Genomic DNA, 25,109 nt, shown 5'->3' on the forward strand with positions numbered 1-25,109 from the left:
CTAATTAGATTGCTATGAAATGTTCCATGGGAACCACTGAGATGGCAGCCACCTTCAAAAGTCGTGCACAAGCACGTCTTCCCACTGCCTGGGACCGTATACGGCTGATAATGTATATAAGATGGGGTTTTTGGTAAGGGATCCACTCTCCCCCAGAGTGCTGAAGGTTCGTTCCTATTTCAATCCTAATTAGATTGCTATGAAATGTTCCATGGGAACCACTGAGATGGCAGCCACCTTCAAAAGTCGTGCACAAGCACGTCTTCCCACTGCCTGGGACCGTATACGGCTGATAATGTATATAAGATGGGGTTTTTGGTAAGGGATCCACTCTCCGCCCAGAGTGCTGAAGGTTCGTTCCTATTTCAATCCTAATTAGATTGCTATGGAATGTTCCATGGGAACCACTGAGATGGCAGCCACCTTCAAAAGTCGTGCACAAGCACGTCTTCCCACTGCCTGGGACCGTATACGGCTGATAATGTATATAAGATGGGGTTTTTGGTAAGGGATCCACTCTCCCCCAGAGTGCTGAAGGTTCGTTCCTATTTCAATCCTAATTAGATTGCTATGGAATGTTCCATGGGAACCACTGAGATGGCAGCCACCTTCAAAAGTCGTGCACAAGCACGTCTTCCCACTGCCTGGGACCGTATACGGCTGATAATGTATATAAGATGGGGTTTTTGGTAAGGGATCCACTCTCCCCCCAGAGTGCTGAAGGTTCGTTCCTATTTCAATCCTAATTAGATTGCTATGGAATGTTCCATGGGAACCACTGAGATGGCAGCCACCTTCAAAAGTCGTGCACAAGCACGTCTTCCCACTGCCTGGGACCGTATACGGCTGATAATGTATATAAGATGGGGTTTTTGGTAAGGGATCCACTCTCCCCCAGAGTGCTGAAGGTTCGTTCCTATTTCAATCCTAATTAGATTGCTATGGAATGTTCCATGGGAACCACTGAGATGGCAGCCACCTTCAAAAGTCGTGCATGAGCACGTCTTCCCACTTGCCTGGGACCGTATACGGCTGATAATGTATGTAATATGTGTTATTTGACCCGAAGATCCCGTTTCCGAGCTGAAGCTCAGGGCTCGTTCCCCGAGTTAGTTATATGCTTCAAATGAATTATTTAAGTGTTAAATTCTTAATTTTCACCTCTGATGCATCGCAGATATAAGGTAAATAAATATGAGCGCAACTGAAGATATGGTATCAGTAAAATAAATTATAATCGACAGTAAAGCTCTCAGATGGCTTATAAAGATGTGTGCTGTAGATATGTACGTGAAAACTCCGAAAGATTACAGTTATTCCAAAGAATTAAACAAAAAAAATGACTATATATAATTTCGCTGCATCCGTCAAAACAGGTGACACTTGAATAACGAATAACTGTCTAACTTTACTTTACCCGGCCAGAAGTAAAGTTAGACAGTTATTCGTTATTCGAATAACGAATAACGAATAACGAATAACTGTCCAACTTTATCTTGCTTAAAGCTTTGTTAATAATCTGTAAACGAATTTGTCAAATCTGTTACCACTCCAATTTTAATGTAAGCATTGCATTTTGTCTGAAGATTAAAGCTGGTAATTTATACCAGCGCTGCCACCATTAAAAAACTAGTTTTCAATCCCACCACTATCAAAATTAAAAAAAGACCTTAAGTTATATCCCACCACTGTCACCATTAAAAACAGACCTTCAGTTATATCCCACCACTGTCACCATTAAAAACAGACCTTCAGTTATATCCCACCACTGTCACCATTAAAAACAGACCTTCAGTTATATCCCACCACTGTCACCATTAAAAACAGTCCTTCAGTTATATCCCACCACTGTCACCATTAAAAACAGTCCTTCAGTTATATCCCACCACTGTCACCATTAACGTGTCTTCAATGCTGCCGTTTATACACCATTTAAACTTATTTTTCATCCCAATATCTAAACTTATCTTCAATTTGACTGCTGTTATCATAAAACTACTGTATGTCTTACTATGTGACATAATTATATGTTATCATTGAAATACGGTTTCAATTTGTGTCTTTAAACTGACTGACAATCACCACTATCACCTTTTGATAACTCCATCCCAACTGTGTCTGTTGAATTCCCTGACTTTTTATCATTGGGTAGCTGCAATGTTATGTACATGACTTTTTTTTTTGTATGTATGACAATATTATTCGGTGACTTGTAGTATTAGAAATATTTTTCAATGTTCAATTTTGCACACACTTGGGTATAATTGTAAAAGATCTTTTGAGCCCTAAAGGTGCATTAGCTTACAGATGAACTATACTAAGATACATGATTGGATAACATGTGGACGTTACCAAAGTATGCCACAGTATGCTTAGGTGAACCTTGCAGGGTTATTTCGTTTACATGTTTATGTTACCTGATTATCTCCCTTGTATTTACAGGTGAGCGTAGGAACAGTCAGAGTAACAGTATAGGATCGGACATCAGTAGTCCTCCGGATAGTCCCTATGGAAGTCAGTATCTAAATCCTCCAAACCAAGGTAGGTCAACTTCCTATATCAATACTGTAAAGGTTCCTCAAAACCAAGGTAGGTCAACTTCCTATATCAATACTGTAAAGGTTCCTCAAAACCAAGGTAGGTCAACTTCCTATATCAATACTGTAAAGGTTCCTCAAAACCAAGGTAGGTCAACTTCCTATATCAATACTGTAAAGGTTCCTCAAAACCAAGGTAGGTCAACTTCCTATATCAATACTGTAAAGGTTCCTCAAAACCAAGGTAGGTCAACTTCCTATATCAATACTGTAAAGGTTCCTCAAAACCAAGGTAGGTCAACTTCCTGTATAAATACTGTAAAGGTTCCTCAAAACCAAGGTAGGTCAACTTCCTATATCAATACTGTAAAGGTTCCTCAAAACCAAGGTAGGTCAACTTCCTGTATAAATACTGTAAAGGTAAGCCTGTCAACTTGTTATCTGAAGCCTATAGACAACAATATACTGTAGGAAACCTATGATTCAATCCTCAAATTTAAAGTGGAAAATTGTCTCAACTTATTTATTAGCAGGAAAACATTCTAAAAGAATATCCACGAAATACACCGATAACTTGAATTTTGCCGTTTTATGAAAATAATGTATAAAGGGATACTCGTTTTCCTTGAATATTTTATGTCAATTTCACGTGCCCGCTTATTCCTTAAAATTAAATAACATAAATTGTTTTAAAGGAGAAACGTCAGGATTACGGAGGAGTTTACCAAATGTCTCTCGGATGCCCCAACCTGGGTTTCACTCCAGTGACCCATACTTAGACAATAATTCATCTGGTGGTAGCGATGACTACGACCGTATGGCACCGGAGCCCCGTCAGTTGTCACGCTTACAACCACAGGTGCGACCTGCCTCTCCGAATGTTAGTGGGCTGCGGCAACCTAACCAGGTCGGGCGGGGTCTGTCTCCACAGAGAACCGGGCTGCCTCAGCCTGCCCGCAGGTCTATACCGCGACCAGGGAGTGCAGGGCCAGGGGGGAAGTCGGGGATAGCAACACCCAGGAGGTCAGTGGATATATTGTATTCCTACAGAAAAAAAATCACCTTTATTCTCAGCATGTGTAGCTGCAAATGTGCAAAACATTGTAATCTATTTAAGACAAAAGATTGGCTTGTAAAAATTATACATTTTATTGGGAAATTGTAAGACAGGTGGAACGTTACCTGTTTTACAGCTTTTAAGCTCTCCAACTAGTGTTGTTAAAATAGGGTTTCCAACAGAGAATATGGCATTTCTGTCTAGATTGTTTTTGCAAAATTTGGATTTATTTGGCAAAACTCGCTATTAACCAATTCATATCAGCAGAAATCTATTTTCATTATTTCATAATTATTTATTGCCGCTATATAATCGTATGGATAACCTTAGTGAGTGTTTATTCGACTTAGAAATCTCCAAAAGCTACCAATACGTTATGTATATGTATGCTGGAAATTTTACTTATAAAATTTGATTTCCAGGTCCGCTATTCCCTCTCCCAGGCCATCTGCTGTCGCCAGATCAAGTGACGAAAGCTGGAAGGACGGGTGTTTCTGATGTATCAACTGTTCTGATTCGTTCTCTGATCTGAAATATACAGTAGCAAACCTAGACAATCTGCAAAAAACATATTTTTGTGATGTCTTTCAAAATGTGTTTTAGCATGCTTTTATTGTATGAAGCTTTCAGTTTTGTCTAGTTTGGAGGTTTGGTTTTATAAAGATTATATGAACTGCAGTTTTAGTCGAGGGACAAGGAAGTAACGACTGTATGCTAAGTCTATGGCGACTCCACGGTTAATTTTAGTGATACCGAACAGGTGAGGTAGTATCTAATTATGGACAAGTCTGACCATGAAATGGCCAGAACCAGTATACCAAGTATTAAATCTGATACACTATAAAACATGACAGACATTAGATATACGGAAAATCTTAACATCAGATGAAAAAGTAGCAGAAAGTCTAACTTCTGCATCTTATCATTGTTTTACTAATTTTATTTAGTAGAGAGCGAATCATTACTAACAATGTTGAATGTGCAATACTTTTTCATCAGGAATTCTAAGCAGAAATTCCAGCTTATTTCCTAAAAAAATCATGACATTTCCTGTCAATCATAGCTGATAATATCGACTAGGCAAATTTGTGATTGATATGAATTGACTTTATGGACAAAATTATCGTACACCACACACATTGCTTACTAAAAGATTTCAACAATCAATATCGTTTTAGGAAAGATTGAAATATCTACCTGTATTGTGTATATCGGCTTTGAAAGTACTCAAATACACCTAGGTTAGTTTCACATTGCTCCCTGAGTGAACTTCATTGGTGAGTAAAGCTGTTGGACAAGATGTATATAATCATTTACCTCTGTGAAATGTTTATGCATGCAGGTAAATTGTTCTCTAGTAGTTGTTAAAATAAGGATACGTGTATTTCATGTAACAATCGTTTCAATTTGTCTGTTTTTCGAACGTAAAATGTTTTAACCATTTAACTAATCCGAAATATTTCCTAGGTAAATACAGCATGATGGCACCATGATAAGAAAATTGAAATCTTTTACTACTCGCAAATGTATCATGTGAATTTGGGCCAGTTACAGAGTAGACTGAAAAGCTCAAGCTTAACGGGTAATTGTATAGTTGTCTATTAGTCGTGTGTATGATATTTGTCTTGTGAAAAAAATTATAGTCAATTTTCTTATATTTAAAAGACAGAAAGATCGTTGGGTTTCGATGTATGTTTTATATAAATCTTCATCTGATATAAAATGATACGGTTTCGATGTATGTTTTATATAAATCTTCATCTGATATAAAATGATACGGTATATATTCGAAAATGTCAACATACCGAATTCCTCAACTTATACATTATGGAATGGCTGAAACAAGGGTTTTATTTGAAACCAATGATCAACTTTAAATTACAACATTATCAGAAAATATATCCCTGTAGAGCATTCAGAGAAAATGATTCCTTAATGTATGATAATTTAAAAGGACTGATGCAGTTTAAATCGATGAAAATCAATGACCTTGACGAAACCATTTGAGAAATGAGAACGTGAAGATTTTTAGTTATCTTAAATATTTAAGTTTTAATACATCATGAATTAATTTTTTAGTGTTGTAGACATGTTTATGTATTTGGTATTGTAAAAGGTATTTAGAACAAACAAAAACCGCATGATCTTAATCTATACCAGGGAGAAAGATGTGTTGCCATATATATGTATTATATCATGCATCGATATTATTGTAATTTCACTGAATTATCCTTTATTTATAAATTTAATGATTTGAGTACATTATAATGGCTCTGCTGTGTGATGATTATATAAACGCTAGGCTAATTCCAAATCTTATGTACATCCAAGTATGATTTCCTGACCTATTGTAGCTGATATTATTCTAGTAGCATAATTTAGTATGATGATAAATCAACATGATCACCCACACAACTTTATACTGAAGTATTACAGGTGATCATAGTACAAAGGGTAATTATAATTATGGCCATATGATGTTTATATACAATCATGTTTAAATTTGCCTTTCATTGTTAGCAACATGTGATATTCATTAACGATCAAAGGTTGGATCCCATTTCCATGGAGGTCTTCATTAGTCTCTTTATGCGTATCAGCATCATAGTTAGGGTTTATCTCATTTGATATTGTTTTATTTTGTTCATACACTATTGTATATCTTCGAAAATAGCGTCAAATGCCCGATATATCTTTGTTTACTACATGCTAGAAGCTTTCAATTTCGCCTGAAACATTATATGCTATTGAATGGTTATGTATATTCTCACAGATTTAATTTTCCATAGCAGTTAAGCGGATAGCAAACTCATTTTAGCAAACTCAAATGAGTTATGCATTAAGCAAGAATTAGCGTAGTTAAGTATAATAAGTATAAAGCTCCCAACAAATTCATCAACTTATAAATGTGATAAATGTTTATGTGCCGCCATGATGCAAGAGAACGACTCTCTATTTTATGTATATATCGTACCTATACGTTTTGTTTAACACTTGGACATTGCCACATTGTTGGACGTATTCATTCATGTGAATTTTGTACATGTTATGACGTCATGTCGCTGTGTGTAAGAACCCTGTCAGAAAGAACTTGTTTTCATCTCATTGTATGTAAGACATTTGTCAATAGAGCTTATTTCTCATCTCGTATGTAGGTGATCTCTATTTGGCGGAGCAGGTTTCTCATGGCGTTTGTACGAGAGCTCCTTCTGACAGAGCTTATTTCTCATTTGACTGTTTGATGAATGACGAGCTCTTTTTTTAAAGCTCGTACTGCTTCTCAAGGAGCTCGGTCAGACAGTATCTACTTCTCATTGCGCTGTGTGAATGAACCTTATTTGACAGAATGATATTAAGAGCTTTGTCAGACAAAGCTTGCTTCTCATTGTGATTGAATGGTGAAAAGGGAGATAACTATGAATGGTGAAAAGGGAGATAACTATAAAAACTGGTGTTAATAGTCAGACCTAAATTATTGAGTTTTTGGTGAACATATTGTCTCATTTTAATTGTCCTGATATCATTGATGGACAGCATTTATATAACGAATATCAAAATGTAAGTATATTAAAGTATTTTATCACCTATTTTCTCGGTATAATCGAATAAATACCATGGACAAATAACAGTCATTTCGTGTTGATGTTTTCCTCTGATCTGTTAAGATTTGTGTATATCGCAAAGAACACAAGACTAAAGTGTAATATAGTAAGGTGACAAGATAATATGTTATAGTTTCTGTTTTGTAAACATTTTGCTTCCTTCCTTGTGTGGGTGATTGAGTTATATGTATATTTATACACGAAAAGAGGACATTCATTTTAAGGACATCTTAGATGATGAATCGTCTTGGTAATAAAATTAAAAAAAATCAATATTTCATAGTTACACTATCAATTAATTACAAAGTAATTATTTTTAATGTAATTACACCATAACAGAAGATATGAATACATATTTATTTTGCTCATCTTGCCATCAGTAATGTGTCTTCATCCGGTTGTTACTAAAAGTTTTAAATATTTCACTACGTGAAAGTATTGTCCAATATGCATTTTTGACAAAAATAATCAAATGCTAAGTGGGTTTTTTTATTTCATGTGTGAAGTTTGAATTTAAACCTAAATTGAATGTTCTTAGACTTCATGTCAAGGCATTAATTCATGTAAGTATATGTCATTGATATTATTGACGACCTTACTAGGTGATATATCAAAATATGAGCTCCGCTCTACTAAATAGAGACTATTCACTTTAAACCAAAACAAGAACTGGAGTAACATGAAACAATAGATAACTTAATGAAATGGTAGGAATGTAATTACTTTATCTAAATAAGTAATAAAATGGTAGGTATTTAATTACTATATCTAAATGAGTAAATGAAATGGTAGTTATTTAATTACTATATCTAGATAAAGAAATTAATGGTTGGTGATTTAATTACTAAACTCGATTTTTGATTCTGATCATAGCTATGCAATCTCAAACATACGGTTTCTGTTGATAAACACTATTCATGAAAAACAAAAGTGAAATAAATATAAAAAAATGAAACTTACCACGTATATTTGAGACTTTTGCTTCAATCCATCTACCCGCTTTATTTTCCAGATCTAAATATAATGCCGAGGTCTTTACATCTGAACACGTTACATATATACAAAGTACTGTTTCTGGTTTATTACTGATGAAGGATACTGGTTATCATACATTCATTAAGTTATCCATTATTTATGAAAAAATTACATATCATTTCTATTATGTAAATTATTTACGGTTTAGTTTTCACGTGAAGTTATAGTACATCTTTATTTATTGGTAGGCCCATAGTAACATACCCAATGTTATTGAGTTTGCTATCAGCATTTACACTAGATATTCGTTATTATTAGGATTCTCTATCAATATGTACAAATTATAGTTTTCATATCGTTCTAAATACATACAAATGTGTCGACTATCAGTCATGCTATTTTAAATGCGTACTAGTGTAGAAGCTAAGAACAATGACATCAAAGTACAAGCAGACATTTAGATCCTTGTCTGAACATTATCTCTCAGTATTATGAATGTCATCCGTCTAATGCTACTTATAAGGTTGAACTTATAATTCATTTTGTAAATTTTGAAATAGTTTAATATCCTTTTCTGTGTAGTGTTCCACACTTCTCCACTCATTTGTTTTCGCCTTAGTGGTTGGGCTTTCAGTTTTCGTCAACATCTTGAAACAAGAAAATAATGAAATGATGTATTTCGTGTTACGCCATTTGTAATTTTTTAAGATTGAGTGGATACAGTTTCGGTGGCTATGTTTTAATACCCGCTTTTTGTGTCGCCGCCTAAGGTGATGCTCTAGAACATTTCTATTTTAATCACATGATCTCATTACTGTAGGTTAACATTCTATAAGCCATGGAACTGTCTGTCGGAGTGAGTGGTCTTCATTGGGAGTTAGAATGCAAGAACTGCTAGCTGTTCTAGTGACAACGAGCCTATGTTTAGCCCGGAAAGGTTTACGAACTGATTTGCTATTAAGGGGTGTTTGCAGAAACTGCAGTAATTTTTACACTTTATTAAAAGTTCACTTGATTATTTACTTACTAAGACTATAAAACCAATACTGTTTGTGGACATTTAACGAACAATGACAATTTACCCTGTCAATAATCGTTGACAAATTAGACGCGAGTTGGATGACGAACAGTTTCATGGTATTACATTTGTTTTATTATATGATATGTTGGTATTGTTTAAAATCAAACAGTGTGCCGATTCTTTTTTGTCTCGCGATACATAGAATGGCTGTTGTAGCTCTTTACCGTTCATACCCTTACATATGTTTCCAGGAAAGTGGTGTGTTCAATCCCTTTCAGATGTTCCCCGGAACGTAGTGTACTCGATGTAGTTTAGAAGTCAAAATCGTGTGCTAAATTTCGAGTAGATTTTGATATTGGATATATTTATGTGTCACCAGTGATTGATTTTCTGTTATATTTTTCTTATTGTTAATACTATGTAGACACCTATGTTAGTCGGCAGTGTTTCGGTTGCTGAAATCATCATGATAAACCGAACTCCACAGACATGCTAGAGCTATCAGGATGTCTGGTGTCCCCGTCTGTGTATCGCGAGACAATGTGAGAGTGGTGCCTTTTGTTTGAGATGTTATTTGTGTGGCCTGTCATTGTGTTGATGACTTTAATCATTGTATCCAATGGTGGAAGACCCTGTAGAATCATGAGTAGAGAGAGATAAACCCTCTGTTAATGAACCATTCTATTATAAATACGGCATCGGGAGCTTTGTCATCACATGCCCAATAAACATGTAATTTAAAACCCTACCCTGTCTTCAATACTTATCATTTTATTAGTTGTTTTCTTCATTGATCTCTAGTTATAAATTGACACTTTATCACTGAAAATGTTCAAATTGTTCCTTACGGTATTTAATCCTTTTCTTTTGTGAAATGTGTATTAAATTACACCCTTCTGATAAGTGAAATAATCAGATTGATAAAAATTATGCTCACCTTCAATACATGTAGTTTCTATTCTGTGGGTGATGGTGCTCATCTAAAATGAAACGAATGATGCAATGGTCTGATGTATTCAAAAGTGCATGGATCATTTCAAAACAAAGGACTATACATATTTAGAAAACTTCGAATAATTATTAGAACCCTGCATTGTGTTGTCAGAACTGGACAGTTACTTATCAGGGACTGAAATAACCCCGGTAATAGATCTCAATAAATGCTATTTATTAAAATAATAATGGCGATTTGTCGGATCTATAGGTAGAAGCTTATCCTATATGTGCAATTAAACTCTACATTTTATCTCTAAATACTTTCGTCGTATAAGTGATCGGAAAACGAGGCTGAACTTACCAAATCACCACCTTGTAGAAATTGTGCGAACTTTTCTTAAAGGTTTATGTTAGAATAAGCTGGTAAATACTGAAGAAGCTTTTGGAATTGGTTGGACGATTATTGGCTAGCAGCACATACCATATATTGTTATTAATATAAGATGATTATGGGGGTAAACCACGACCTTGCTGTTGAGAGGATGTACGGGAAAATTGTTAATGTGATATAATACACCACTAATTAATGGTATTTAAATTGTGTCGTTTTAGGTAAAGAAATCGGAATATAGATACGGATTTAAAAGAATCATTGGAGAGACTTTTCTTACTTTCACCGATATATTCAACAACTTACAAAGATTACACCCCATTCCAAAATTAGAAACAGATTACACAAACTTTTAACATCAGGACAAAGATGAAAGGCAAACATATTGTACGGAGAAATATAAACTCATCCGGTTTGTCATATGATACCACGATAGATAACGCGTACTATATGTTCTATGAAAACATTTGAGTGATCGGTGAGTCAATAGTGACTTGTTTGTTTATCGATAAGGTGACGTATTGGAGATAAGATTAAAATAATTTAGTGAAGTGTTCTATTGGTATACAGATCCTTCAACACCATATTTGAACAAAAAGGGATTTTGCAATCCCCGCCGAACAAAGAATTGAGTTTTTTTCTTGGAATTACCAAAATCAAAATCACTAATGATTACATGAAGTATTATGTAAATGAAGACTTTGCATAAGTTGTTCAGTTTATGGAAAGTTATCGGAGAATGTAAAGTTCTCGCGGGAATCATAAAAGCTATAAGTCCATTTACTTCCTCTGGGGTAGTGATGACTAAATATTTTATCAGATCTCTATATTATCTAGTGACACTGTCAGTAGGAGATAATACGAAGGCGCGTCACCGCCCGATAATCCAGGTTGGTGATATATGTTTTACTGAGATGACGAATCGTGTGTGGGTGACATACCAAGCCCACACGTATAACTGTTATCGCCTTCCAGCCGGGTCTTATCGTCCACTATCAGTTCCAGGGCACTCGGGTAGCTGACATTTATAAAATGTCAACGGTCATTCCTCTCAAATCAGTACCATCTCTCTTCGCGGATTCATCATAACTTAAAGAAGCAAAAATATAATTCAGTCTTTTTAGAAATGCAATAATGAGATAACCCAATATTAATGGGGGGTTTTCTGAAAGGTCTTCTAAATTATACAATAGCAATTGATAAATCCAGCTGTCATTGCTATTTGCAAACCCCTCAGTCACGCGCACTGTTCGGCAGACATACCCGGAGGTGTGTCGGATACGTGACATAATTAGCTGGCTTGGTTTAGTCGTGTTGACCGTTAAGGGAGAGCGAACCGAGTTTCTTTATTGTGGGTATTTGTTAACGTGATAACGTGAAGTCTCTGATAAGAGTACAAATGAAGAGATGAGGGCATCTCTACATTCAGATTTGTGCTGGAAAATTTATTGTCGTTAGAAGCAATAGTTGTATGGACTGCAAAGTGCGATATCTAAGCCATTTTTATATCTTACCAATATCTCAAACACCAATTCTATCTTTAAAAATATCAAATTATAAAGGAAACATTGATTTCTGTATTGTAAAAGACTACTTGTTATGAAAAAGAAATCATTATTTTCGGCAAATTAACAAGAAATGAATGTCAACAAGTAAATCCACTTTTCCAACTAATTTGACGGTAAAACTATGTTTTGATCTCCGTGCTGAACACAGCGAGGAGTTCTGAAGACCTACCTGATAATCAGTATTGGTAAACAAGTGATAACGCCCGCGTCCGTCTACCTTGGCCCTCGTTATCTTCAAGTCCACAACCCGGCGGATACCGCGACTCATTCAAGATGGCGGCGTCCTCAGGACTGTTAAAATTCAAATGGATACTGTTTGTATGCATCATAACTCTCATCAAAGGTTCGTATAAAATATTTCACAATCGTAACTGCGCAAAAATGTTTTATATAGATATAAGGTAGCAACAGTTGTTTTCTATGTTTGGGCATTGTGATTAGCACGAGTTGCATCAATCTAATTTGTTAAAAGTGTGCATAACTTACCTGTGTTTATTGTACAATGCTGCACGTATACATTATAAATCATATGTTTTCCTCTGCGTGTAGTCGACAAAAACCTTTGTTTTAAATGTCAATTTGTCTGTTTACATTGACTTTACTTCTTGTGTGACCGTGTCCAATGTTTACACCATGTTCTGCATTAGCGCGGGAAGACTTCTCTACCACGCCTCGTCACGATTTAGCTTTCATTTTAATCAACATTTATATATAACATCTTAATTAGGTTTATAAACATATAGCTATGCATTATTCATTTCGTAATGTGCCACCAAGTGAGTTTAGCCTCGGCGGGAACATTGGTCTACACTTTCAGGTAAAATCTCTTAGCCGACATCTACCATAAGTATACTGTACATGAACTCCGAAAACTAGTTCTGATACATCAGTAACGTAACATTTATCAGTAAAATATAATTTAAGGTTAGATAAAAAGGTTCCACTCAAACCTACGAATGACTACTAAGTAACACGACATGATAACAAACGGGATTCCTGGATTGTTGTAATCACTATTGTTCATGTGTGGACAGAGGTATGCAAAGTTCAGCATGTTATACAATATCGGGCTATGTATTTCAAAAAAACATACTCCTCTATTCAGATAAAAAAAAATCAAAGAGCAAGTTTTATATTATTCTTGCAAACATCAACATTTGTTTAGTAATTGATTTTGGGGTCTTGCTTTCGTATCAAAATCAGCAATTGATTTTTGTTTTTATGTTATGGCAATTGTAAACCCAAAGAAAACTTATTTGTCATTGGTTTAATATATAATCTATGATTTGTGTAAGAGCAAAGACAGGCAACAGTGTGGGCAACTGGAATTGGTCCCTAACAAAAGATAACAATATCGTATGTAATAATCGTATTTAAATTCTAGCAGCAATAATTAAAACCTATTCGTTTAAAGGTTAGTACATTGTATTTAAACGTTATTTCAATGTGAGGAGGCTCAGTAGAATCAACCTTCATACAAACATAGCTAAGCTATAAAACAAATCCTACACTTCCGGATTCAGAAAAAAATACTACCTGTTTTGAGTTCACATTATTCCAATTGCAGGAAATGTGTTAAGTAAGAGGTAACCTAACAATGTGATATTTTCTGATATCATGGTAATCGTGGTATTGCTACTAATGCACAACTACACAAATGATCTTATACAATGCCACAAACCACAGCTCTAGTTCAGTGACCTAATGGAGTGTCACAAACCACAGCTCTAGTTCAGTGACCTAATTCAGTGTCACAAACCACAGCTCTAGTTCAGTGACCTGATTTAGTGTCACAAACCACAGCTCTAGTTCATCGACCTAATTTGATGACACAAACTAAAACTCTAGTTCAGTGACCTAATGGAGTGTCACAAACCACAGCTCTAGTTCAGTGACCTAATTCAGTGTCACAAACCACAGCTCTAGTTCAGTGATCTAATATAGTGTCACAAACCACAGCTCTAGTTCAGTGACCTAATTTGATGACACAAACCACAGCTCTAGTTCATTGACATAATAAAATGCTACAAACCACAGCTCTAGTTCAGTGACCTAATATATTGCCAAAATCCATATCTGTACTTCAGTGACCTAATAGAGTGCCATAATCCACAGCTCTAGTTCAGTGACCTAATGGAGTGTCATAAACTACAGCTCTAAATCAGTGACATAATAAAATGCACAAACCACAGCTCTAGTTCAGTGACCTAATATAGTGTCTCAACACAGCCAAAATCCATATCTGTACTTCAGTGACCTAATAAAGTGCCATAATCCACAGCTCTAGTTCAGTGACCTAATGGAGTCTCATAAACTACACAGCTCTAAATCAGTGACCTAATATAAAGTGTCACAAACCACAGCTCTAGTTCAGTGACCTAATATAGTGTCTCAAACCACAGCTCTAGTTCAGTGACCTAATATAGTGTCACAAACCACATCTCTAGTTCAGTGATCTAATATAGAGCCACAAATCACAGCTCTAGTTCAGTGACCTAATATAGTGTCACAAACCACAGCTCTAGTTCAGTGACCTAATATAGTGTAACAAACCACAGTTCTAGTTCAGTGACCTAATATAGTGCAACAATCCATATCTATACTTCAGTTACCTACATTTTGTAATATAGTGCCACAATCCACAGCTCTAGTACAGTTCAGTGACCTTATATATATAGTGTCACAAACAACAGCTCTAGTTCAGTGACCTGATATAGAACCACAAATCACAGCTCTAGTTCAGTGACCTAATATAGTGTCACAAATCACAGCTCTAGTTCAGTGACCTAATATAGTGTCTCAAACCACAGCTCTAATTAAGTCACCTAATATAGTGCCACAAACTACAGCTCTAATTCAGTCACCTAATATAGAGCCACAAACCACAGCTCTAGTTCAGTGACCTAATATAGTGTCACAAACCATAGCTCTAGTTTAGTGACCTAATATAGAGCCACAAATCACAGCTCTAGTTTAGTGACCTAATATAGTGTCACAAATCACAGCTCTAGTTCAGTGACCTAATATAGTGTCTCAAACCACTGTTCTAGTTCAGTGACCTAATATCGTGCCACCAACCACAGCTCAAGTTCAGTGACCTAATATAGTGCCACAAACCACAGCTCTAGTTCAGTGACATAACAAAATGCCACAAACCACAGCTCTAGTTCAGTGACCTAATATAGTGCCAAAATCCATATCTATACTTCAGTGACCTAATATAGTGCCATAATCCACAGGTCTAGTTCAGTGACCTGATAGAGTGCCACAAGCCACAACTCTAGTTCAGTGACCTGATAGATGGCCACAAACCACAACTCTAGTTCAGTGACCTAATATAGTGCCATAATCAGCAGCTCTAGTTCAGTGACCCAAAAAGAGTGCCACAATCCATACCATAAGTTTACATCAGTTACCTACATATTGTAATATGGTGCCACAAACAATATGTTTAATTCGATGACCTAATATAGCGCCACAATCCACATCTATACTTCAGTTACCTACATATTGTAATATGGTGCCACAAATCACATCTTTAATTCAGTGACCTAATATAGTGCCACAATCCATATCTATACTTCAGTTACCTACATGTTGTTATATAATGCCACAATACCCATCTCTAATTTAGTGACCTTATATAGTGCCACAATCCATATCTATACTTCAGTTACCTACATGTTGTAATATGGTGCCACAATACACATCTTTAATTCAGTGACCTTATATAGTGCCACAATCCATATATATACTTCAGTTACCTACATGTTGTAATATAATGCCACAATACACATCTCTAATTTAGTGACCTTATATAGTGCCACAATCCATATATATACTTCAGTTACCTACATATTGTAATATGGTGCCATTAATCACATCTCTAAATTAGTGACTTAATATAGTGCCACAATCCATATCTATACTTCAGTGACCTAATATAGCGTTATAAACCATAGCTCTAGTTCAGTGACCTAATATAGTGCCACAATCCATATCTTTACTTCAGTGCCATAATATGGTGCCACAAATCACATCTATAGTTCAGTGACCTAATATAGTACCACAACCACATTTATGGTTCAGTGACCTAACATGGTGCCACAAACAACAGCTCTAGTTAAGTCACCTAATATGGTAACACAAACCACAGCTCTAGTTAAGTCACCTAATATGGTGCTACAAACTACAGCTCTAGTTCAGTGACCTAATATAGTGTCATAAACCACAGTTCTAGTTCAGTCACCTAATACGGTGCCACAAACCACAGCTCTAGTTCAGTGACCTAATATGGTGCCACAAACCACAGCTCTAGTTCAGTGACCTAATATGATGCCATCCTCACTGTTATCGGTGGCATTTGTTTTGTAGTCGTATTCGATAAATAACTATCAGGAATGGTTATTGGCTATAAAAATGCTATTAAATGCATTAATTTTATCCTTGTTCATCTGTTGCCATAGTAATGCTGATTCGTAAGTTACATTCTTCTGACTGGTATATATTATTACAGTATAACATTCTTCAATAGGTAGTTCAGGATATCCAGCGATGGTAGCATATACATATTATATTATATCGTTGTGACTTTAACTTAATCATTATGTAACACTATGAAACAATATTTTAAAAGATTGCTTCCTGAGTTTTGTTCTCTACAAAGATTGATTTCATTTTATTTTTTTATTCATTTACAAATGTATTTGTATTTGTCCTGAAATGCATGCGCTATGTGAACATCATTTGTTAAGTGATTTGCAGTACAAGTGATTGATTCTTAATTGATAATGTTGTATTCATTATGAGTAAGAGGTAATACTAAATTAGCGATAAATCATTCAATGCCTTGATAAATTTGGTATTAGTGCAAAAATTTATATAACCTGGAAAATCACACAACAATAAAAGTGTTCGTGGAGAATAAAAACATCTCTAAAACACAATATAAGTATTTATAAATGTGTCGGCCCTGGCCGCGTTGTTGTGTTTTCCATTGTTGTGATATGTTATCAATCTGTATGTTGTAACTGAAAATGGACCCCCGTTGAAAACTGAACATTCAGCGCACTTTTTACACCGACCCGTTGAAAATAGACCCCGTTGAAAAGTGACCCTATAAGAACTCGTTTTTACAAAACAACACAACACGACACCTCAACACCACGAAACCACAACACATCTCACAACACATCACAACATAACAACAAAACATTACACAACAACACATAACACAACACACAACACAACCACGCAACAACAATACAACACCACCCAAAAACAACACAGTAACACACAACAACACAACACACGACAACATTACACAACACAACATCACACAACATAACACAACACAAAATCACACAACAAAACATCACACAACAACACAACACAACATCACACAACACAACCACACCACAACATACAACACAACAACAATACAACGCCACCTAACAACACAACAATACACAGCAACACAACACCCGACAACAACACAACAACACACATAACAAAACACACAACACAACCATAACACACAACCACGCAACAACAATACAACACCACCCAAAAACAACACAATTACACACAACAACACAACACACGACAACACAACACACGACAACATAACACAGCACAACATCATACAACATAAAACAACACATTACACAACAACACATCACACAACACAACACAACAACACACAACCACAACACAACACATAACACAACAACAATACAACACACCACCTAACAACACAACATAACGCAACAACACATCACAAAAACATCACATACATGTAACAACACTACACAAACACGGAACAACAACACAACACACAACAACACCACACAACAAACAACACACAACACAAAAACACACAACCACAAAACAATACAACAACACAACACAACCATACGCAGAACACAACATAACTGATCCATACGCAGATATATAATACATGCATTCTTGTTTTGCAGGGAATAAATATATATTAACAATTACTGAATATCTGACAAACGTTAAATCGTCGAAAATATAATCATAAAAAATCATTAAGAAACAAATTAATAATATCCCATAATTATAGTTTTGTAACACTACCACTGGTACTCGGAAGTGAACACCACATACATGTAGTACAAACTTTGCATGCAGTTGATAACAACTATTCCTTTTTATTTACTACGTTACCTCAGTGTTATTTAGCAATTCCTCAGTCTGAGAACAATTAAATTAACATTATCTACACGGACGAACAAAATGACTATAGAAAAATGAAAGTTTTGTAGTGACGTATTCTCCATAATGAACATACAAGCACCTAAAATGTTTAAATGAGGTATTTGTTACGATGATAACAATACCAAATTTCAATTCAAATCGAGGTGATTACGTAATTTAAATAACAGAGTTTGTGCAACAGTTATATATGTGAATGTACTAGGATCATATTTCAACAGACCATCCGTTGATAGTTTGCCAAGGCCATTTTTCAACGGTCATTTTTCAACAGACCTCCCGTTGAAAATTGACCCTAGACACCGTCAATTTTCAACGGCATGTTCAATTTTCAACGGCATTCGGGGTCCGTTTTCAACGTTGAAAACTGACCCGAGGTCAATTTTCAACGGAGGTCCATTTTCAACGTTACACCGGCCCACACCGCATCAAATCACATAAATAGAGGCCAGGAAAGCGATAGGATTATATCGTCCACGCACTCTTAGTCATTGCTAAAGATACAACTGTTACGGAGAAAACGATAATAAAACCACAACTAATTAAGCAATGTGTGGTTACCTATGTATCCATTTATTGGTAAACATTTATTTTTAAACAAAAGTAAAGCATTCATTTCATTGATAAGGTTAAAGGTGGCTTGTAGATTTTGTAATATAACTTCTAGAAGGATATGAAAGCATGACTAACTGAAATACGAAAATACTTGAATATCATAGTTAAATTGAACATGTGTTATAATATATATGTATATATATGGATGTTTTGTTTTTGTTCATCTCTGTGATGGCGAGGATGTAAGATACTTATGATGGATGTCGCATTCATTAACCTGTTAAAGAAAATGAACAGATTTAGTTAATATATGATCAAAATACTTTCTCATTTTATAAAGTACTTTCTTAGTTTATGGATTGTATAAAACATCCAATCGATTCTTTTAATGACTTGTCAGTGATATCAATGGTAACTAGCTACATTAGAAAATCTATTTTGATACAGATGTTTAACTGTTGTTTTATTTATATGCTTTGTTATATTATTATATATTTACATTTCCGTTTTCACTTTCTTATATAAACTTACCAACCGGGCAATCGTTTACACTTGCGTAAACGCAGAGGGGCTGCTGCGCAAGAACACAAACCGAAACACTGACTTCTCCCCTTATGTGAATGCGCATCCGGTTAGGCCAAAATATATGCCATGACAAAGGTTCCATATCAACATCAGTTCGAATGCAATGGAAAGCATTGTGTTATTATTAAAAAAAAAATAAAAAAAATAATATGGAATAAATGGATTTAAAACGATAAATTTATTGTGGAACTATATTTTACTTACTCCCGGAACTTGACAAATTGGAGCCAGATTGTAAAAAATAATTTGTTTACCTAATTATTTTTATTCGCCAATTATTTAATTCCTACTTCGATTCAAACAAGTTGTAGTAACACTGGGCCCTTTTTCTGCAGGCCAAGAGCCGTCATTCTACGACAAAGGTATTGTGAGTTTAGATGCCACCGCCCACAAGAAAGCTAGGATCGATCTCCCTCAGGGCAAGTACTTCGCATTCTATGGCGGCCGGTACTCAAGTATATGGGTAACTATACACTTAACTTTTCGTTATCCATTCATTCTTCTTAAGACAATAATGATTATTACTTTATTATAAGATATTCCTTCTAGTTCCCTATGTAAAGCAGCTTTCTGGAACTTTCAATTTCTATGTTTTTATGGAGTTTATGATATTGACCTCTAAAATTATTAAGGCTCTCAAAACTTATCAATTTTAGGCTATTCTCCAAAATTGAAGTAATAAAATATGAAAACCATTTGTTTTATTATTTGCCTCCGTACGCACTATTTTAACGACGGACCAAATGTAATGGTGATTCAGTTAAGTGAGACAGTTAATACTAGCTGCTCGTCAGATCTTGGTAGGTTAACGTTACATTATAAAGTGTCTATAGAGATTCTCATTCTCAAGTGGTATTATTCTACTATTGTAAATCAAATTATGCAGGAACAAGCCCCATTTAATTACCACTTAGATATACATAAAACTAAAAAAAGTAGAGAATGTATTTGTATATATTACTTTATTTTATTGTTTGTTTGCTTATATTAACGTCCTATTAACAACCAGGGTCATACAAGGATGGCCTCCCTTGTATGTGGTGTGTGGCGTGTATGCTGTGCGTGGTGTGATTTTTGGGAGAGTGTGGTATATGTGTATTGTGTCTTCTTGTAGAATAGAAATATTTCCTTTTTATAGTGCTATTTCACTAAAGTATGCTGCCGAAGACACCAAGCAACATTCCCCACCTGGTCACATTATACTATCAACGGACGAACCAGTCGTTCCACTCCCTAATGTCCTACCTGTAGGGCATTGTATATACACGAATCACAATATCGTAAAGATGTCACAGTATCATCTCAGATACTTTTAAACGCACATTTAATTTTTTCAGCTAACAACTGACGGTTTTTTATCTTTCGATGTGAGAGCAGAGTATGGTAACTTTGACTTCAGTAGTGGAAATGTCATCCCATCCTACGACTATCCTATCATCGCCCCTTTCTACCACAGCGGGGAGGCACTGGACACCCACAGTGGTGCCGGTAATATTTATTACAGGACGCTGAACACCAGTCATGACCGTGCTGAACTGGCCATGTTTGGTACCAACATATCTAACGCCGTGGTAGGAATCAAGAACTTCGTCCCCACAGGAGGTATCATCGTCACATGGGAAAATGTAACAGACTCCATCGAGGTCGCTGCTGGATGTGGCCCGCTATCGTCGCAAAGTGCATGCAAGGTAACTTGCCATACCAAACACCAAGCAAGGTAACTTGCCATACCAAACACCAAGCAAGGTAACTTGTCATACCAAACACCATCCAAGTTAACTTACAAGAAAAACTATGCATGGTAACTGGTCATAACAAACATCATGCAAGGTAATTTGTCATAACAAACTCCATGCAAGTTAACTATGCAAGGTCACTGGTCATAACAAACACCAAGCAAGGTAACTTGCCATACCAAACACCAAGCAAGGTAACTTGTCATACCAAACACCATCCAAGTTAACTTGTCACTGGTCATAACAAACACCAAGCAAGTTAACTTACAAAAAACTCCATGCAAGGTAACTTGTCATACCAAACTCAATGCAAGGTAACTTACAACAAACTGCATGCATGCAAAGGTCAACTGGTCATAACAAACACAATAAACCCATACAAGGTAACTTAACGGCAAAACAAGGTCATTTCTCAATCAATAGGCAATGACATTCCTTACAACAACGATCAATTTCATTCGGAGACACTTTTCACACAGGATAGAATGAAGAGCAAGCTTGTATTTTATATTGTTATTTTACTTTACAGAACTCACTAGAGCATAGCGAATGACCTATATATACAAGTTAACAAACCGTTCCACACTCTCTATTCTGATAATATGAGTATCAGAAGTCTTGTATTGATGATACAATCACTAATGTTTTCAGCGCTGTGTCACACCAAATTACTTCTGCAATGCTATCGTAGTCAAGAAGTGAAAACTAAATGTGTGACCAGTTAGCCTAATTGTACAAAAGTGAAAAAAAACGTACGAGTTCTTTCGACATGAAAGTCGAAGATCGATGCTCCGCCTCTTCTGTATGAACGAGACATCGTAGTTTTTGCATCCGATCTTGTACAGGCACTCTGCAACGTTTTCTTCTCATGTTTTATGCTTAGAATGTGCGATGTCAGATATTGCGGATTTTTTCAGTTGTTTCATTGCTGTTGTTGTTATGCCATGTCTTACTTGCCATCGAATCGTCACACATACACCTTTCATTTGTTGTGTAGCAATATCATTATATACGCCATGATTTTAACATGAGGTAAATGTTGTTTAGAAAAAGGTTGATTACATTAATTTTACATGCAGTAGGACTCACTATAAATGTAATTTAATCATAACAGACAAGCAGTTTCCAAGCGGCTATCCTAACAGACGAGACCATGATGACATTCGCCATCTTTAATTACGGACACATGAACATTGATATTAGGAGATATTATCAAGTAAGCATGTTTCTTTTCTTTGTATTTTTTCACTAATTTCAGAATGTCCTCTGATCAGACTTTTATATCAATTTCCTTTGCTGTATTTAATAGATGAACATGTATTTCTAGCACTAGACTAAAGCCATTGATAAAGGCTGAAAGAAAGTTTCAATTTCACGTCGCAAGAACCTAAATTATCTCATTTTGTTTTCTTAGTTTTTAAAGAATATCACTATACATAAACTCTTGTACAAATTGTTGCTAATCATAAACATTTAAGATAAATGCGTAGATTGTATTAAAACACTTTGAATTGGCAGAGTGGATTTAATGCCGGATATGGTGGTGGATGGACAACAGCCGTGCCACAAAACGAACTACTGAATGCACAGTCTTATAAAGGAAGTGACGTATATGGACGGTACTACTTCCGGATCTGCGCAGACAGAATCGTAAGAGGAGGTTGCCGAGATCCACGCCTACCGTGTAATTATTGTTTTCTTCATTATCCATAAATTTGTTATAATGAGTGAACATTGGATGAACATGTTTGCCATTCTTATATGAAAAAAAACCATATGACTTCATAGAACTATCTGTCGTAGTTAATGGTGTACCCTTGGAGTTGTGACGTTATATGTGTTGTAGTAAACGGTGTATCCTTGGAGTTGTGACTTAAATTTGCTGTGGTTAACGGTGTATCCTTTGAGTTGTGATGTTATCTTTGTTGTAGTTGACGGTGTACCCTTAGAGTTGTGGCCTCAATATGGCGGAATGTATGGCGGCCAGATGATAGAAATGTCAGGATCCTGCATAGGCCCCAATGATAACATAACGTGCACTTTTGGCCTCGGGGATTCTAAAACCAGCTCTCCAGGTGTCCACATCAACTCTATGAAGACGAAATGCGCCGTGCCGAGGCTGCTAGAGAAAGGCCGAATTAGTGTATCATTGTATCACGGTAGAACGAGGGTGTACTCCGGGATTATAACCATAGGTGAGTACACGAGGGTGTATTCCGGGATTATAACAATAGGTGAGTACACGAGGGTGTATTCCGGGATTATAACCATAGGTGAATACACGATGGTGTATTCCGGGATTATAATCATAGGTAAGTACACGAGGGTGTATTCCGGGATTATAACCATAGGTGAATACACGATGGTGTATTCCGGGATTATAACCATAGGTGAGTACACGAGGGTGTATTCCGGGATTATAACCATAGGTGAATACACGATGGTGTGTTCCTGGATTATAACCATAGGTGAGTACACGATGGTGTATTCCGGGATTATAACCATAGGTGAATACACGATGGTGTATTCCGGGATTATAACCACAGGTGAGTACACGAGGGTGTATTCCGGGATAATAAACATAGGTGAGTACACGATGGTGTGTTCCTGGATTATAACCATAGGTGAATACACGAGGATGTATTCCTGGATTATAACCATAGGTGAATACATGATGGTGTGTTCCTGGATTATAACCATAGGTGAGTACACGATGGTGTGTTCCTGGATTATACCATAGGTGAATACACGATGGTGTATTCCGGGATTATAACCATAGGTGAGTACACGAGGGTGTATTCCGGGATTATAACAATAGGTGAGTACACGAGGGTGTATTCCGGGATTATAACCATAGGTGAATACACGATGGTGTATTCCGGGATTATAATCATAGGTAAGTACACGAGGGTGTATTCCGGGATTATAACCATAGGTGAATACACGATGGTGTATTCCGGGATTATAACCATAGGTGAGTACACGAGGGTGTATTCCGGGATTATAACAATAGGTGAGTACACGAGGGTGTATTCCGGGATTATAACCATAGGTTCGTACACGATGGTGTATTCCGGGATTATAACCATAGGTAAGTACACGAGGGTGTATTCCAGGATTATAACCATAGTTGAATACACGATGGTGTATTCCGGGATTATAACCACAGGTGAGTACACGAGGGTGTATTCCGGGATAATAAACATAGGTGAGTACACGATGGTGTGTTCCTGGATTATAACCATAGGTGAATACACGAGGGTGTATTCCTGGATTATAACCATAGATGAATACATGATGGTGTGTTCCTGGATTATAACCATAGGTGAGTACACGAGGGTGTATTCCGGGATTATAACAATAGGTAAGTACACGAGGGTGTACTCCGGGATTATAACCATAGGTAAGTACACGAGAGTGTATTCCGGGATTATAACCATAGGTGAGTACACGAGGGTGTATTCCGGGATTATAACCATAGGTGAATACACGATGGTGTATTCCGGGATTATAACAATAGGTAAGTACACGAGGGTGTACTCCGGGATTATAACTATAGGTGAATACACGATGGTGTATTCCTGGATAATAAACATAGGTAAGTATACGGTGGTGTGTTCCTGGATTATAACCATAGGTGAGTACACGATGGTGTGTTCCTGGATTATACCATAGGTGAATACACGATGGTGTATTCCGGGATTATAACAATAGGTAAGTACACGAGGGTGTATTCCTGGATAATAAACATAGGTAAGTACACGAGGGTGTATTCCGTGATTATATCCATAGGTAAATACATGAGGGTGTGCTCCGGGATTATAACCATAGGTTCGTACACGAGGGTGTATTCCTGGATTATAACAATAGGTGAGTACACGAGGGTGTATTCCTGGATTATAACCA

General features: G+C 36.2%; 2 protein-coding genes and 1 long non-coding RNA gene across 6 annotated transcripts in view; 2 read left to right on the top strand and 1 right to left on the bottom strand.

Annotated features, from left to right (window-relative positions):
• The first annotated feature begins 1,515 nt into the window (after positions 1–1,515).
• Positions 1,516–5,320, top strand: LOC138327468 (SLAIN motif-containing protein 1-like). Its single transcript, XM_069273580.1, has 3 exons — positions 1,516–2,541; positions 3,233–3,560; positions 4,017–5,320. The coding sequence occupies exons 1-3, from the start codon at positions 2,340–2,342 to the stop codon at positions 4,090–4,092; spliced, it is 606 nt and encodes a 201-aa protein (XP_069129681.1). The 5' UTR covers positions 1,516–2,339; the 3' UTR covers positions 4,093–5,320.
• A 4,736-nt stretch (positions 5,321–10,056) lies between these two features.
• LOC138327470 (uncharacterized) lies at positions 10,057–12,914 on the bottom strand. The gene is made up of 4 exons (XR_011209051.1): positions 12,574–12,914; positions 12,257–12,378; positions 11,461–11,608; positions 10,057–10,172 (listed from the first exon to the last, which is right to left on the bottom strand). It is a non-coding gene; the product is annotated as an uncharacterized lncRNA (long non-coding RNA).
• LOC138327469 (sushi domain-containing protein 2-like) overlaps positions 12,105–25,109 on the top strand; it is a 47,268-nt gene continuing 34,263 nt past the window's right edge. For 2 of the 4 annotated variants that reach the window (XM_069273585.1, XM_069273584.1), the window contains exons 1-6: positions 12,105–12,430; positions 19,803–19,930; positions 20,805–21,155; positions 22,318–22,419; positions 22,722–22,887; positions 23,135–23,398. In XM_069273585.1, coding sequence (XP_069129686.1) covers positions 12,361–12,430; positions 19,803–19,930; positions 20,805–21,155; positions 22,318–22,419; positions 22,722–22,887; positions 23,135–23,398 — 1,081 coding nt within the window. In that variant the 5' untranslated portion in view covers positions 12,105–12,360. The remainder of the gene's footprint in view (positions 12,431–19,802; positions 19,931–20,804; positions 21,156–22,317; positions 22,420–22,721; positions 22,888–23,134; positions 23,399–25,109) is intronic. The other 2 variants (XM_069273582.1, XM_069273583.1) reach the window with 1 other exon arrangement.

Source organism: Argopecten irradians, chromosome 7, assembly GCF_041381155.1.
Source record: "Argopecten irradians isolate NY chromosome 7, Ai_NY, whole genome shotgun sequence".
Taxonomy (NCBI): Eukaryota; Metazoa; Mollusca; class Bivalvia; order Pectinida; family Pectinidae; genus Argopecten; species Argopecten irradians.

Excerpts from the sequence above, each read along its gene's own strand:
- LOC138327468 (XM_069273580.1), top strand. The coding sequence starts at position 2,340 with ATGTGGACGTTACCAAAGTATGCCACAGTATGCTTAGGTGAACCTTGC. Across the intron at positions 2,542-3,232 it reads TCTAAATCCTCCAAACCAAG|GAGAAACGTCAGGATTACGG; the intron begins GTAGGTCAACTT and ends ATTGTTTTAAAG. Across the intron at positions 3,561-4,016 it reads GGGATAGCAACACCCAGGAG|GTCCGCTATTCCCTCTCCCA; the intron begins GTCAGTGGATAT and ends TTTGATTTCCAG.